This window comes from Sminthopsis crassicaudata, chromosome 6 (genome assembly GCF_048593235.1).
Source record: "Sminthopsis crassicaudata isolate SCR6 chromosome 6, ASM4859323v1, whole genome shotgun sequence".
Lineage (NCBI taxonomy): Eukaryota > Metazoa > Chordata > Mammalia > Dasyuromorphia > Dasyuridae > Sminthopsis > Sminthopsis crassicaudata.
Window position 1 is genome coordinate 53,249,284 of NC_133622.1, and position 17,174 is coordinate 53,266,457.

The window sequence follows — 17,174 nt, forward strand, 5'->3', positions numbered from 1 at the left end:
GAATCAGGAAATTGCAGTATCAAGGAAAACCAGGGAGGAGATAGAATGCCAGGGAGCAGAATGTTTAAGAGCATTAAACGTTATGAAAAAAAGCCAAGGAACTTGAAGGACTGAATAAAATTCACTAGAATAGGTTACTCCTCATGGCTGGGAGATTAACTACTAGGAGATTTTAGTGGTAGTGAACTAAAATAGCTGACCTTGAGCAAAAAGAAGCAAGTAAACTTAGAAGAGGAATGATGAAACTGGGGTTCTGTGAGTTCTGGACCTTAAGTCATTCAGTTTAAGTAAAGATTAATACAAAATTAACACTAATAAACACAAGACAATATCATAGAAGTTAAATTGCATAGTTCGATGCCTATAAGGTTATAGAGGAAAAGGCAAATTAGTGAAAGCTAAACTAGTCACAAAAGGCTAATTCTTAGTTTGCTATTTATCTTCCAAAGGAGGAAAAAATCTTCAACTATTAAAATATTCACTGATTTACAAATATGTGTTTTATCTTCCTTGGGCAACATTATTAATGTTAGTTAGGTTACTTTGCCATGTATAAGAAAAGGATGAAGATTTTTTTTTTTTAGTAACATACCTCTGCCAGATAAATCACTTATTCTTTTTTTCTTTTGTTTTGTAGGGGCAATAGGGGTTAAGTGACTTGCCTAGGATCACATAGCTAGTAAATGTCAAGTGTCTGAAACTGACCTGTTCTTCAAATAAATACTTTAAATATTATCTATCTGGAATTATTTATTTCCTTTAATGGACTAATCTGTTATATTCATGATATTACACTGATCACCTCATCTTTCTCATAGATCACTAATTAAAATTAATGAATTTCCTATAATTATCCTTTAGAATTCTACTAAGGGAAATTTTTTTTTTTTTTAAAAGCATATGGATCCAAACACAGGTCACATGGTATTTCTCAAATTTGACTTACATGAAATCTGCATGTAGCATAGAAACATATATAACTTTAATATCTATGTATATAATTTTTTTTTCCAAACAGATTTCATTTTAAGAATGTTACCAAGATTCAGGAGCAGCTTATATACTTATATTTGTTCCAACATTTTTCAGATGGTAGTTTAACTATCAACTAAGATTTCAAGTACATCTACAAAAATATTTTTTTGTAGATGTTTTTATAGATGTAGATTATGCCAAAAAAGTAATTCACCAATTCTAATTTGAGGGAGAATTCTTCTGAACATGTGCAAAATTCTTCAGAGGTCTAATGATAACCTCAGACCATGTCAATATTAAGCAATCAGCCAATAACAAATACTGAAATACAATTTCCAAACTCCGGCTCTCTATAGACTCTTACCTGTATAAAGCATCATCAATCTCCATTGAGTCACCTGCCATGTTGGGGGAATGTATGTTTCCACTGCAAAGAAAAGATAATAATTACTAGGGTAAATAAAATAACCAAAAAATACTTAAAAGATTTAACAAATATTTATTAAACTCTCATTACGGTTTAGGTAGGACAGAAACCATGATTTCACTCATACAGAATTTTCAGACAAGGAAACTCTTTTTTTGCTAAATTTTTTGCCTACCTCTATAATTTATAATCTTAGAGAATGAAATAAAATGCAGATAAATGACTTGTTCAAAGTCACAAAAGCAGTACCTGTCAGAGGTAGGTAAGAGGTAGCATGATGCTAAAAAGTCAAGCTTGGAGGCAAGAACTAGATTCAAGACACAACTTTGATATTAAGTTTTAAAAATTTAACTAAGTTTTTAAAAGCACCTTTTAAAACATATATTGTTTTAAGACAAATGCATTTTTATTTCTTTTCAAGTATGGCCTGAATGCTTCATTTGAATATGGTAAGACCCGGGTTCTCAAAAGCTAAGTTAGCAAGGTTAAAAAATAGAAAATCCTACTAACCAAGAAACTGGGGGCTATTTTCTGAATACATGACTAAATAAACTGAGAGACTCAATCCATGACTGGCTACTGTGTAATGAATGTTTTGGTCACATTGCTTTTCTTGTTTTTTTTTGTTTTTTTTTTTTTTTTTCCTGAGGCTGGGGTTAAGGGACTTGCCCAGGGTCACACAGCTAGGAAGTGTAAAATGTCTGAGACCAGATTTGAACTCCAGTCCTCCTGACTTTAGGGCTGGTGCTCTATCCACTGCACCACCTGGCTGGAGGTTGGTCCTCCAAAAAAATCTAATATAAATTTGATACTTATGGTAAGTTAGTTTGAGAATAACCGAGTGCCTCCAAAAGAATGTTGCTTTATCACAGAGGTAGGTGATACTGTGAATGCAATGTTGGATTGGGGGTGTGTCAGACCAGAGTTCAAATTCTACCTCAAACACTTAGCTGTGTGATTTGGTCACTAGGTTTTCTTTTTATAAAACAGGGATAACAACAGCACTTCACCTAGTTGTCCTGTGGATCAAATAAGTTAACATGTGCTAAATGTTTTTGAAACCTTACATGACTGCTATTGATTTGTAATAGTATAGCAGCACTACAACTATTGCAGTGATGCGGCCTTCTGCCATTTACTTTTGCAGGGCTCCCAACAGAATTAGAGAATAGGGACTGGGCCTGTCATTTCAGGAGCTTCCAGGGGAGGGAAGTCCCTCTACCACTGCAGAGGAGCACTTTCTCAACGATAGGGAAATGCAGCGTGTCAGAATCAAAACAGAAAAATTGGGAGAAAAGGGTCACTATGTACATGAGGGTCTCAGCCAGTGCATATCCACTTAGAATATAGATATGTATGTGTATATACATAGACATACATAGATATAAAATACACAGTCTGTTCGACTATTTTTCTCTCTCTTGTTAAATATTTCCGAATTTCATTTTAATCCGGTAATGAATGTGGTTTCTATGGCCTAGCACAGTGAGAGGTTAAGGGACTGATTCAAGGTCAATGGTTATTGTATTTAGGCTCGTTCTGGCCGAGGGTCGGCTACATAGAAGCGTCATATCTAGGACTTTGGACGTCCTCAGTAGATCCCTTTAGGATCCATCCCCCTCCTTACCACTCGCACCAGCGCTTGCTTATTTGGCTTAAGGAGAAATACTGTCTCACAAACGGACACCCATTGCAATGGACCCAAAGCGACCGCTTAATCCATCAGATCTTTTAATACGACAGGATCGGTGCGGTAACAACGTCCACGGGCGCAGGAAGGATCCCAGACCACGCTCGTTTGCAGGCGGGAAGGACAAGGGGGCGAAGCTTTGCAGCCCCAGCTCCCAGAGGGCCGGCCCTCCCGGCGCTTCCCTTCTAGCCCCGCGGGAGGAGGGACGTCCGGACGGAGCCGCTCTCCGGGCTCCTAGGCCTCCGGTAGAGTCGGCACTTGGGCTCATCTCCCTATTTTACAGGGAGGGTGGAAAAGGCCGAGGGCGCCTGGGGCGGGGGCTCTCCAGCCGGGCGGAGAGCGAGGCCGAAGAGGGCCCGCGCCCTTGGGGCCAGGGGATCCCTTCGGGACCGGGGCTCTTCCCGGACCGCCGCCGAGGCGATTTTCTCCTCAACCGATTTCGGGGTCCGTGAGCCTGGAGCTGCCCCGCCCCCCTCTCTCCAGATCGGCTCTCCCCCCGGCCCGGAGCCCGGCTTCCCTCTTCCGGCCTCCCGCGGTGAGGCGCCGCGAGCTCGGATCCTGGCGGCGCTCTCCAGCTCCTGCCTCCCCATGCCGGCCCCTCGGCCGCCTCACCTGCTGGTCTCCCCCGGATCTGCCGAGGTCGCTGCGGCTACCGCCTCTTCTCCCCCGGGCGCTGGGAGAGAGTCGGCTTCCTCCATCTCTGCTGCTTCTGCCGCCGCCCAAGGGAGGCAGGGAACGGGGAGGAGCCTGCGGGGTCAGGGGGCGGGGCTAAACGATGGCGTGCGATAGGGCGGGACCCATTTCCGGCTCTCGGTGTACTCTACTTCCGATGCGTGGAGGTGGCGTGACTGGAAGCTCCTTATTACACTGATGTACTCGTGTGTGTGTGTGTGTGTGTGTGTGTGTGTGTGTGTGTGTGTGTGTGTGTGTGTGTGTGTGTGTGTGTGTGTGTCCAGATGTAGGCGTGGCTGGAAGCTTCTTATTACACTCATGTACTTGTGTGTGTGTGTGTGTGTGTGTGTGTGTGTGTGTCCAGATGTAGGCGTGGCTGGAAGCTTCTTATTACACTCGTGTGTGTGTGTGTGTAGATGTAGGCGTGGCTGGAAGCTTCTTATTACACTGATGCACTCATGTGTGTGTGTGTGTGTATAGATGTAGGCGTGGCTGGAAGGTTCTTATTACACTCATGTACTTGTGTGTGTGTGTGTGTGTAGATGTAGGCGTGGCTGGAAGCTTCTTATTACACTCATGTACTTGTGTGTGTGTGTGTGTGTGTAGATGTAGGCGTGGCTGGAAGCTTCTTATTACACTCATGTACTTGTGTGTGTGTGTGTAGATTTAGGCGTGGCTGGAAGGTTCTTATTACACTCATGTGTGTGTGTGTGTGTGTGTGTGTGTATGTGTCCAGATGTAGGCGTGGCTGGAAGCTTCTTATTACACTCATGTACTTGTGTGTGTGTGTGTAGATGTAGGCGTGGCTGGAAGCTTCTTATTACACTCATGTACTTGTGTATGTGTGTGTGTGTGTGTGTCCAGATGTAGGCGTGGCTGGAAGCTTCTTATTACACTCATGTACTTGTGTGTGTGTGTGTAGATGTAGGCGTGGCTAGAAGCTTCTTATTACACTCATGTACTTGTGTGTGTGTGTGTGTGTGTAGATGTAGGCGTGGCTGGAAGCTTCTTATTACACTCATGTACTTGTGTGTGTGTGTGTAGATGTAGGCGTGGCTGGAAGCTTCTTATTACACTCATGTACTTGTGTGTGTGTGTGTAGATGTAGGCGTGGCTGGAAGCTTCTTATTACACTCATGTACTTGTGTATGTGTGTGTGTGTGTGTCCAGATGTAGGCGTGGCTGGAAGCTTCTTATTACACTCATGTACTTGTGTATGTGTGTGTGTGTGTGTCCAGATGTAGGCGTGGCTGGAAGCTTCTTATTACACTCCATGTACTTGTGTGTGTGTGTAGATGTAGGCGTGGCTGGAAGCTTCTTATTACACTCATGTACTTGTGTGTGTGTGTAGATGTAGGCGTGGCTGGAAGCTTCTTATTACACTCATGTACTTGTGTGTGTGTGTGTAGATGTAGGCGTGGCTGGAAGCTTCTTATTACACTCATGTACTTGTGTGTGTGTGTGTGTGTGTAGATGTAGGCGTGGCTGGAAGCTTCTTATTACACTCATGTACTTGTGTGTGTGTGTGTGTGTGTAGATGTAGGCGTGGCTGGAAGGTTCTTATTACACTCATGTACTTGTGTGTGTGTGTGTGTGTGTAGATGTAGGCGTGGCTGGAAGCTTCTTATTACACTCATGTACTTGTGTGTGTGTGTGTAGATGTAGGCGTGGCTGGAAGCTTCTTATTACACTCATGTACTTGTGTGTGTGTGTGTGTGTGTCCAGATGTAAGCGTGGCTGGAAGCTTCTTATTACACTCATGTACTTGTGTGTGTGTGTGTGTGTGTAGATGTAGGCGTGGCTGGAAGCTTCTTATTACACTCATGTACTTGTGTGTGTGTGTGTGTGTGTAGATGTAGGCGTGGCTGGAAGCTTCTTATTACACTCATGTACTTGTGTGTGTGTGTAGATGTAGGCGTGGCTGGAAGCTTCTTATTACACTGATGCACTCATGTGTGTGTGTGTGTATGTGTCCAGATGTAAGCGTGGCTGGAAGCTTCTTATTACACTCATGTACTTGTGTATGTGTGTGTGTGTGTGTCCAGATGTAGGCGTGGCTGGAAGCTTCTTATTACACTCATGTACTTGTGTGTGTGTGTGTAGATGTAGGCGTGACTGGAAGCTTCTTATTACACTCATGTACTTGTGTGTGTGTGTGTAGATGTAGGCGTGGCTGGAAGCTTCTTATTACACTCATGTACTTGTGTGTGTGTGTGTGTGTGTGTGTCCAGATGTAGGCGTGGCTGGAAGCTTCTTATTACACTCATGTACTTGTGTGTGTGTGTGTAGATGTAGGCGTGACTGGAAGCTTCTTATTACACTCATGTACTTGTGTGTGTGTGTGTAGATGTAGGCGTGGCTGGAAGCTTCTTATTACACTCATGTACTTGTGTGTGTGTGTGTGTGTGTGTGTCCAGATGTAGGCGTGGCTGGAAGCTTCTTATTACACTCATGTACTTGTGTGTGTGTGTGTAGATGTAGGGGTGACTGGAAGCTTCTTATTACACTCATGTACTTGTGTGTGTCCAGATGTAGGCGTGGCTGGAAGCTTCTTATTACACTCATGTACTTGTGTGTGTCCAGATGTAGGCGTGACTGGAAGCTTCTTATTACACTCATGTACTTGTGTGTGTGTGTGTAGATGTAGGCGTGGCTGGAAGCTTCTTATTACACTCATGTACTTGTGTGTGTGTGTGTAGATGTAGGCGTGGCTGGAAGCTTCTTATTACACTCATGTACTTGTGTGTGTGTGTGTAGATGTAGGCGTGGCTGGAAGCTTCTTATTACACTCATGTACTTGTGTGTGTGTGTAGATGTAGGCGTGGCTGGAAGCTTCTTATTACACTCATGTACTTGTGTGTGTGTGTGTAGATGTAGGCGTGGCTGGAAGCTTCTTATTACACTCATGTACTTGTGTGTGTGTGTGTGTAGATGTAGGCGTGGCTGGAAGCTTCTTATTACACTCATGTACTTGTGTGTGTGTGTGTAGATGTAGGCGTGGCTGGAAGCTTCTTATTACACTCATGTACTTGTGTGTGTGTGTGTGTGTGTGTGTAGATGTAGGCGTGGCTGGAAGCTTCTTATTACACTCATGTACTTGTGTGTGTGTGTAGATGTAGGCGTGGCTGGAAGCTTCTTATTACACTGATGCACTCATGTGTGTGTGTGTGTATGTGTCCAGATGTAGGCGTGGCTGGAAGCTTCTTATTACACTCATGTACTTGTGTATGTGTGTGTGTGTGTGTCCAGATGTAGGCGTGGCTGGAAGCTTCTTATTACACTCATGTACTTGTGTGTGTGTGTGTAGATGTAGGCGTGACTGGAAGCTTCTTATTACACTCATGTACTTGTGTGTGTCCAGATGTAGGCGTGGCTGGAAGCTTCTTATTACACTCATGTACTTGTGTGTGTCCAGATGTAGGCGTGACTGGAAGCTTCTTATTACACTCATGTACTTGTGTGTGTGTGTGTAGATGTAGGCGTGGCTGGAAGGTTCTTATTACACTCATGTGTGTGTGTGTGTGTGTGTGTGTGTGTGTCCAGATGTAGGCGTGGCTGGAAGCTTCTTATTACACTCATGTGTGTGTGTGTGTGTAGATGTAGGCGTGGCTGGAAGCTTCTTATTACACTCATGTGTGTGTGTGTGTGTAGATGTAGGCGTGGCTGGAAGCTTCTTATTACACTCATGTGTGTGTGTGTGTGTAGATGTAGGCGTGGCTGGAAGCTTCTTATTACACTCATGTGTGTGTGTGTGTGTAGATGTAGGCGTGGCTGGAAGCTTCTTATTACACTCATGTGTGTGTGTGTGTGTAGATGTAGGCGTGGCTGGAAGCTTCTTATTACACTCATGTGTGTGTGTGTGTAGATGTAGGCGTGGCTGGAAGCTTCTTATTACACTCATGTGTGTGTGTGTGTAGATGTAGGCGTGGCTGGAAGCTTCTTATTACACTCATGTACTTGTGTGTGTGTGTGTAGATGTAGGCGTGGCTGGAAGCTTCTTATTACACTCATGTACTTGTGTGTGTGTGTGTAGATGTAGGCGTGGCTGGAAGCTTCTTATTACACTCATGTACTTGTGTGTGTGTGTGTGTGTGTGTGTCCAGATGTAGGCGTGGCTGGAAGCTTCTTATTACACTCATGTACTTGTGTGTGTGTGTGTAGATGTAGGCGTGACTGGAAGCTTCTTATTACACTCATGTACTTGTGTGTGTGTGTGTAGATGTAGGCGTGGCTGGAAGCTTCTTATTACACTCATGTACTTGTGTGTGTGTGTGTGTGTGTGTGTCCAGATGTAGGCGTGGCTGGAAGCTTCTTATTACACTCATGTACTTGTGTGTGTGTGTGTAGATGTAGGGGTGACTGGAAGCTTCTTATTACACTCATGTACTTGTGTGTGTCCAGATGTAGGCGTGGCTGGAAGCTTCTTATTACACTCATGTACTTGTGTGTGTCCAGATGTAGGCGTGACTGGAAGCTTCTTATTACACTCATGTACTTGTGTGTGTGTGTGTAGATGTAGGCGTGGCTGGAAGCTTCTTATTACACTCATGTACTTGTGTGTGTGTGTGTAGATGTAGGCGTGGCTGGAAGCTTCTTATTACACTCATGTACTTGTGTGTGTGTGTGTAGATGTAGGCGTGGCTGGAAGCTTCTTATTACACTCATGTACTTGTGTGTGTGTGTAGATGTAGGCGTGGCTGGAAGCTTCTTATTACACTCATGTACTTGTGTGTGTGTGTGTAGATGTAGGCGTGGCTGGAAGCTTCTTATTACACTCATGTACTTGTGTGTGTGTGTGTGTAGATGTAGGCGTGGCTGGAAGCTTCTTATTACACTCATGTACTTGTGTGTGTGTGTGTAGATGTAGGCGTGGCTGGAAGCTTCTTATTACACTCATGTACTTGTGTGTGTGTGTGTGTGTGTGTGTAGATGTAGGCGTGGCTGGAAGCTTCTTATTACACTCATGTACTTGTGTGTGTGTGTAGATGTAGGCGTGGCTGGAAGCTTCTTATTACACTGATGCACTCATGTGTGTGTGTGTGTATGTGTCCAGATGTAGGCGTGGCTGGAAGCTTCTTATTACACTCATGTACTTGTGTATGTGTGTGTGTGTGTGTCCAGATGTAGGCGTGGCTGGAAGCTTCTTATTACACTCATGTACTTGTGTGTGTGTGTGTAGATGTAGGCGTGACTGGAAGCTTCTTATTACACTCATGTACTTGTGTGTGTCCAGATGTAGGCGTGGCTGGAAGCTTCTTATTACACTCATGTACTTGTGTGTGTCCAGATGTAGGCGTGACTGGAAGCTTCTTATTACACTCATGTACTTGTGTGTGTGTGTGTAGATGTAGGCGTGGCTGGAAGGTTCTTATTACACTCATGTGTGTGTGTGTGTGTGTGTGTGTGTGTGTCCAGATGTAGGCGTGGCTGGAAGCTTCTTATTACACTCATGTGTGTGTGTGTGTGTAGATGTAGGCGTGGCTGGAAGCTTCTTATTACACTCATGTGTGTGTGTGTGTGTAGATGTAGGCGTGGCTGGAAGCTTCTTATTACACTCATGTGTGTGTGTGTGTGTAGATGTAGGCGTGGCTGGAAGCTTCTTATTACACTCATGTGTGTGTGTGTGTGTAGATGTAGGCGTGGCTGGAAGCTTCTTATTACACTCATGTGTGTGTGTGTGTGTAGATGTAGGCGTGGCTGGAAGCTTCTTATTACACTCATGTGTGTGTGTGTGTAGATGTAGGCGTGGCTGGAAGCTTCTTATTACACTCATGTGTGTGTGTGTGTAGATGTAGGCGTGGCTGGAAGCTTCTTATTACACTCATGTACTTGTGTGTGTGTGTGTAGATGTAGGCGTGGCTGGAAGCTTCTTATTACACTGATGCACTCATGTGTGTGTGTGTGTATGTGTCCAGATGTAGGCGTGGCTGGAAGCTTCTTATTACACTGATGCACTCATGTGTGTGTGTGTGTGTATAGATGTAGGCGTGGCTGGAAGGTTCTTATTACACTCATGTACTTGTGTGTGTGTGTGTGTGTGTGTGTGTGTATATGTGTCCAGTTGTAGGCGTGGCTGGAAGCTTCTTATTACACTCATGTACTTGTGTGTGTGTGTAGATGTAGGCGTGGCTAGAAGCTTCTTATTACACTCATGTACTTGTGTGTGTGTGTGTGTGTGTGTGTGTGTAGATGTAGGCGTGACTGGAAGCTTCTTATTACACTCATGTACTTGTGTGTGTGTGTGTGTCCAGATGTAGGCGTGGCTGGAAGCTTCTTATTACACTCATGTACTTGTGTGTGTGTGTGTGTAGATGTAGGCATGGCTGGAAGCTTCTTATTACACTCATGTACTTGTGTGTGTGTCTCCAGATGTAGAACCCCCTCCCCCTTTCAAATTCAGATCCAATAAAGCCAAGGAGCATTTATTAAACATCTACTGTATCTCACCGTTGTGTATTAGGATCCAATGAAAAAGGGAAAAAGGCGGTCCTTGCTATCAAGGAGCTCAAAGTCCAAGACAAGTGTACGCCCAGGAGTTCTGGATGGGGTGAATTGGTAATATTCCACACAGAGGGAGCACCAAAAGGCATTTTATCTGTGACTTGAAGAAAGCGAGGAAAGGCCGATAAGTAAGAGCATTCCAGTGTTTTCCTCCTGAATTCTTGAGTTTCGTAGAGACACTGAGAAGTGACGGGACTTTCCCAGTCACCCAGCCAGGAATCTCAGAATCAGTGCTCACACCTAGGATGCCTTTGCTCTCTGATGTGGTTGACTCTATGCTATCGGTGGTTGATTGCTTGTGACTGGTCCTGGCAAAGCAATAGATGAACCTTCTGTGATAAGCCAGGGTGTTACTCAGGAAAGATGTTTTTATGATCTCAGATCTGTAACCTCCTGGGATGAACAATTTAATAGTTATATTAGTGAGAATGCCTGCATTATGTTGGAATTAATTGTATATCTATATATGTGTGACTTTATTCCCTTATATGTGTGTGTGTGTGTATGTATGACGTGACACTTTTCCCGTCTATGTGTGTGTGTGTAAATCTATATATTAATATATATGTGAGAGAGAGATATGTATAATAAACCAATAAACTACTCACCATAGAATGTGAGTAAAGCAGTAACATAAAATAAGTTGGAAAAGTTGGAGTCACGTTGTAAAGGAGATTATCCCAGGAGCAATAGGGAATCACGGGAGTTTATTGACTAGGCAGTGGGACACGATCAGACTGTAGGAAAATTGGTTTGGCATCTGAGATGGAGAATGTGTGGAGCGGCATGCCTCAAGTCGCATGATGCTCCACACATTCTGAGGCAGCAGCCCCCTAATTTAGGGGGCAGCTAGATGGCACAATGGATAGAATGCTAGACCGGAAGGCCCAAATTCAAATCTGGTTTCAGACACTTATTAGCTATGTGACCCTGGGCAAATCTCTTAAATTTGCCTCAGTTTCATCATCTGTAAAATGAGCTGGAAAAGAAAATAGCAGATCGGTCTAGTATCTGCCAAAAAAATATGTTATGGGGTCACAAAAAGTAAGTCACGACTGAAACAACTGAAAAATTCATGAATAGTCAGAGATTCGCTCTCAACCTTAATTGCATTTGCAGTGGTAAATTTAATCCTTAATCCAGTGGTCCTCAAACTTCTTAAATAGGGGCCAGTTCACTGTCCCTCAGACTGTGGGAGGGCGGGACTATAGTAAAAACAAAAACTCACACTCTGTCTCCGCCCCTCAGCCCATTTGCCATAACCCTGTGGGCTGCATAAATATCCTCAGTGGTCCCCTCTGGCCTTCGGGCCTTGAGAGCCCCTGAGTAGACTATGAAGTGCCAGTTCAAAAATATCCTCTAGATAATTGATGATAAAGGACTGGAGTTCAGGATAGAGATCAAAACTGTGTATAGATTTGGGGACAGCAAGGATAATAAAGTTCATAGAAATTAATGAGTTTACTAAGTAAAAGAATATAGAAATAGAAAAGGAGAATATTAATGAAAGAACAAGGGGATATACCCACAGTTGGGAGGCAGAATAGTTAGCAAAGAAACTTGAGAAGGCGGTCAGATTGTTAGTAGAGCCAATGGTGAACAGTGTCAGGAAAACCCAAAGGAAGAGAAGATGGAGCAGAAGGATAAGGATTGGGAAAAGACCATTAAGTTTGGCAACTAAGAGCTCACTGGTCACTTAGAGCAATTTCAGTTGGATCATGAGATGGGAAGCCAGACTGAGAGACAGCAGTTTAATGATGCAGGGGTGCTGAGTTGACACAGACACAAGATCTAAGCTCATAGTTTCACTGAGACTCCAGCTCTCCTTATTCTGTACTTAGACAAAGATTCTCTGGTCCTCTTGCTGAATCTGATTTGCATCCAAACAACCTTATATATTGTTATGTTACTGACTTCTTTGAGAGTTTGCTTTATGTATTACCATATTATATTCTGGAGTGATATCATGGGGTTTGTTGGCAGATGCTGAGGGCAATGGGGAAGTAGCAAAAACTTCTTCCCTATCCTTCCAATAGAGTTGAAAAAGTAAAAGATTAACTCTCACTAATATTTGACTTTTTTCCTTTCTACAAGGCTACCCCCCAGAGGAATCTCAAGTAAACCTTACCCATAATCCAGCTTTAAGGCACTGTCCACAGCTTGGTGTCTGAAATTCTTTCAAATTCTCATAAACCTGTGAGTTGGTACAAGGCAAGCCTAACCTAGTTTCCCCTGTGACTCCACTAGCTTCAATTGTATATATTGTTATTAATATAGGCAGGAGTTAATGTTAGTATCATTTGTACATAAATTCCTGGAAGCCATTTTACTGTGTCAAAGCAGTGGATGCCATGTGTTTGACTCTTTATTCCTTCAGGTGCTAATAGTGACCTTTTCTCCCCACAATCACTAGTGTCTACCATAGAGTAGATACTTAATAAATGTTTATTGATCAATTCTTATTTTGCTTATATTTCATATGTGCTCATTTATAGACATATACTTGTATGAATGTATATGTATATATGTGTATATATAAAATATATATATATATATATATATATATATATATATACATGTAAAATCTGACAGAATATAAACTTTTTGAGGGTAAGAACTTTCTTTTTTCTTTTTTATAACCAGCACTCAATGTGAATAGTAAATGATTGATGATTTTACAATTCCCACAAAAGTGTCAGAATTCAAAGAATGTTTATTTTCTGATGAGGTTCAAAAAATCTGTCAAATTTTAGAAGAAGGTTCTTCAATTGAGCTGGTGCCACAGTTTTAAGCTGATAGAAATTCCTTCCTTAGTGTCATACATAGTGAAAAAACCAGAGACCAAATACTTCCAAGGAGTCAGTGATATATCAGTTAAAGCATTTATTAACATTTACAGAAGTTAGACAGATGTTACACAGGCAGAAATATTGATGAAAAGAAGTAATATTTAGTATCGATAATGTTAAATATTATTTTTTTTGAAACCAATGGGAAAATTTAGTTTTACTTTCATTCCAAATATTTTGACATTTCCCTTATCTAATGATCTGATGGTCATAATGAATAAAAATTAATGGTGTGCTTTAAAGTTAAGACAGTTTCTTCCATAAATTTAAGTAAAGTGTAAGGCTTACTCTTTCCATAGGAAAGTAAACATATACCTGCCACTTGTTTGAAATCAGGCCAAAGGGGAAAATTCTAAGAAATATCTTTTAAATTCAAGTTAATGAATTTTGTAGCCTCTGCAACATAAAGGTATTGTAGCGGGTGCTGAGAATGTAGGGATGAAAAACAGCATAATGCCTATTCTTAAGGAATTTATAAACTAATAAAATTTCTCTTTGTAAAAAGTGACCTTACTTTTGATATAAATAATATAAAACAAACTTGCGTACAAATAAACGTGAATGTGGATATAGGTGAAGAATTAGCACTTCACCCTGATATAATCAATATTAAAACTGTTTTTGCATTTCCATTCATTTCATATTTCCTAAATTTTTATTTTATGCTTTTAAAAAGACATAATGAAGACATAATAGAATGAAGGCATAGTAGAATGGAGAATTCTATTCTATCTTCATGATGTGGAAGTGAGCTTGGGTTCTTAAAGAGTATTAGAATAACATACTCTGGAAGGCCTAACAGAGCTTATGAGGGCTTCAAATTCTTCAAAGATTTTTTGCTTTCATTTGTATAGAAATTTCCCATACATGTGATTCTCAATCATGAATTCTTGTAAATGTGCCATAGAGCTACTGATGTACTGAATTGTTTCCTGTTACTCTTTTAATTTCTGAGGTGTACAAGTGTTCTACTTGAATTGGCCATTATCTTTCATTCTTGCAACATCATAGGAACATTTCCCTTTTTGGTCATATACATTCTTCTTTATATTTTTAGGACAATTCTTTTTTTGCAACTTGTTGGTAACATTCTACCAGCAAATTAGCTTCATCATACATCTTTTCTTTGCCATTTAACTGTCAAGATCTGATTTTGAAGCTTTGAATGGTTATCTTAATACTTGTTAGCAGCATAGAGGCTAAAAAAAAGAAACTTAATAAAGAAGGATCTGTGGTATTTTACCACATAAAAAGATGGGTTATTTCTAGTGGCATTTATACTATAGCCTGAACAGGAATTTTCAATATCATAGAATTTCCCATGAATATTTACAATCTCCTGAATGGAAATATGGTTTTAGATGATTTTAAATTGTTTCTGTGGTTTCTTGCTCATCAATCATCAATATAATTTTCATTTTACAAAAATATTAGACTGAATCATTTTTTGTAAACCATTATTTCAGTGATCCTAAATTGTTCCTCATGTAGAATAACAATCCCTCTGTGATTTGGTAGATAAGTTCTAACCTATTGTTAAGGCACTTAAAGATTGAATGACTTGCCCAAAAATCACATAGTAAAACAGGTAAGATATGAAACTATCTTCCTAGGGTTATGCCTATCACTCAATTTTTTCAAGGCTGTCTCTAAACAATTTCTTTAATGATAATGTTTTCTGCTGTTTGGTTGCAAATCATGAAATACCATGTTCTCAGGCAATCAAAATTTTAAGTGATCAAAAGATCAATGGAAAGACTAATGGTGAGTGTAAATAGGTTGCAATGTATTACTAATGATGAATTATATATAAAGAATGTTTCCTGATGGCAGATGGATTCTCTGAGGGCAGGAGCAATTATATTTTGTACCTGTCACAGTTTATGATGCTTAATAAGTATTTGTGAATGATTAGATTGGAGAAATGACTTAAAGCCATCATTCAGGACATATATGACCATATAGCATGCACTAATCAGAGACAAGAGGTGGCCAGCAGATATTCCTGAGGTGAAAAAAAAAATGAGATGAAGTTTTCTAGTCCATCCAGTAGAATCCCTATGGAGGATTTCCGGGACATGAATAAGATTTGCAGAAGAAGAAATGGTATGGAAAGTCTGTGATTTATATTGACATAGTACCTAAATTATTTATTGCTTATCCATCTCAGCATTTAAATAATTTCAAAAGGAAACTTGTTGGAGAATAGGACTCCCTCTTCCACATCAGTTAGATTTTTATTTGGAAATGTATGTACCTTTTTTTGGTTCGTTGATATTTTGATTTATAAATCAAACTCCTACACACACACACACACACACACACAATGCATGTTTTGTGCAAATAAGTCTTTTTTACATAATTACTCCTCTGCTATTGTGACTTGATTAGTAAGTTTCCAAAGCAGGGTATGTCCTGTAGATTTCTAAGCCTATTTTCACTAACCCTTATTTTAGAGTTTCATTGGGGTTAAAAAATATGAAGAATTTCTTTCAGCTATAACATCTCATTTTCTTAGGCCAAGTATAATTTAATATAATTTTGGTATCTCAAATTTGGTAACCATAAGCTCACAAGATCTGTCTTCTTGTTGACATACCTTCCTAAAAGATGTTTTATGCATGCATTTGATTGCTATGAGAATCAAGAGGTAAAATTGTTTTAATAGTCAATATGAAGGAATATGATTGGATATTAGTAGTCTTATATAGTGTATTCACTACATAGAGGATATCATTGTCCTATAGTATTCCTTTTCAGTTATGATAGAGTTTAAGCCCAATAATTTTAGAAAAGATCTGTCAATAACAAATATGGAATATACCATGTTGTATTTAATATTTGACTAAAAAACTAAGTTTATATTTTTTGATATGAACTCTAATTCCTCCCTCCCTAAATACCACAAGTTCATACACACCATTGTGCTATTCTAGGATGCTACAAGTTTCTACAGAATCTTTAACTTAAAAACTTATATCTTAAAAAATAAAAAATATTTTTGAGTTAAAGAAAAATTAAGCAAATTAAAATATTTTAGCTTTAAAATTAACATTGTCATTCTGCCACTGAATCTGATGCTATCTGACAAAAGTAAGTTTTGAGCGCATCATGTATTTCTATAAATACAAAAAAATCACCTACATGGAGATTCTGAATAGTCCCTTTAAAATGTATTAAAAGTATCCAAAACATACTTGTTTTGAGTATTGTGACATATGAATTAAAAAACAAATAAAATATACTTGTAAAACATATTTGAGACTGAGATTTTTTCCTTTTTCAGAGGCAAAAATGTGATCATTGTCTTTTTAGAATTTAGGAAAGCTAAGCTGTTCTTCCATAAACTTATTTAGACAATCTGATTAGTTATGACTCACCTGCATTCTTATATCACATAGTAAAGATCCAGAAAAATTGGTTTCACTCCACATATGGTTATAATGTGCTTTTTTAGTGCTTTAAAGTTTATTCAATAAAGATTACATAGAACAATATCATATAATGTAGATTATTAAAAGGATGATTAGGAATAACTAAAAGAAATTAGAAGAGAAAACAGTATTAGGTAAATGTATTAAAATTATTGTTGAAAAATTTGAGAAATTCAAGGTTTTAATTCTGATCTGATTTAATCATAATTATTTAGATCAAGCCATTGTTTTGGTTATGTGGAGATGTACATTTGTTCAGACATTCAGAAAAAAATGGGTAGGAACGTTTTACTTCATTGGTGACAGAAATAAGCAGAGTAGGGGTTATTGTTTGTTTTTTTTTTTTTTTGTTCCCAAAAAGGACCATGACATTAGGGAGGTCATACTGTATCATACCCATGAATTATGTTTAATTGAAGGAGGGCTATGCAAAGCCACTCTCTCTAGTGGAGCCATCTGATATCAGTGGCAAGATAAAAATCAGGATGACTTGAGATGGCCCTGATTGCAGTGCGAGATGTGGTCCTGTTAAGCCAAGATCTTTAACAGGTCTCAGTTTGCCTGAAGCAATGCCCATTCAGTAATTAAACTAGGGAAGAATTGAGGTTACTCTTATTGTTCTAGGT

The 17,174-nt window shown here is 40.0% G+C and overlaps 1 protein-coding gene across 1 annotated transcript in view; it reads right to left on the reverse strand.

The window, feature by feature from the left end:
• Positions 1-3,855, reverse strand: part of UBA6 (ubiquitin like modifier activating enzyme 6) — a 61,345-nt gene extending 57,490 nt beyond the window's left edge. Inside the window, exons 1-2 of the mRNA XM_074274918.1 lie at positions 3,705-3,855; positions 1,340-1,402 (exon numbers count right to left, since the gene is read on the reverse strand). Coding sequence (XP_074131019.1) covers positions 1,340-1,402; positions 3,705-3,790 — 149 coding nt within the window. The 5' untranslated portion in view covers positions 3,791-3,855. The remainder of the gene's footprint in view (positions 1-1,339; positions 1,403-3,704) is intronic.
• Between the last annotated feature and the right edge of the window lie 13,319 nt (positions 3,856-17,174).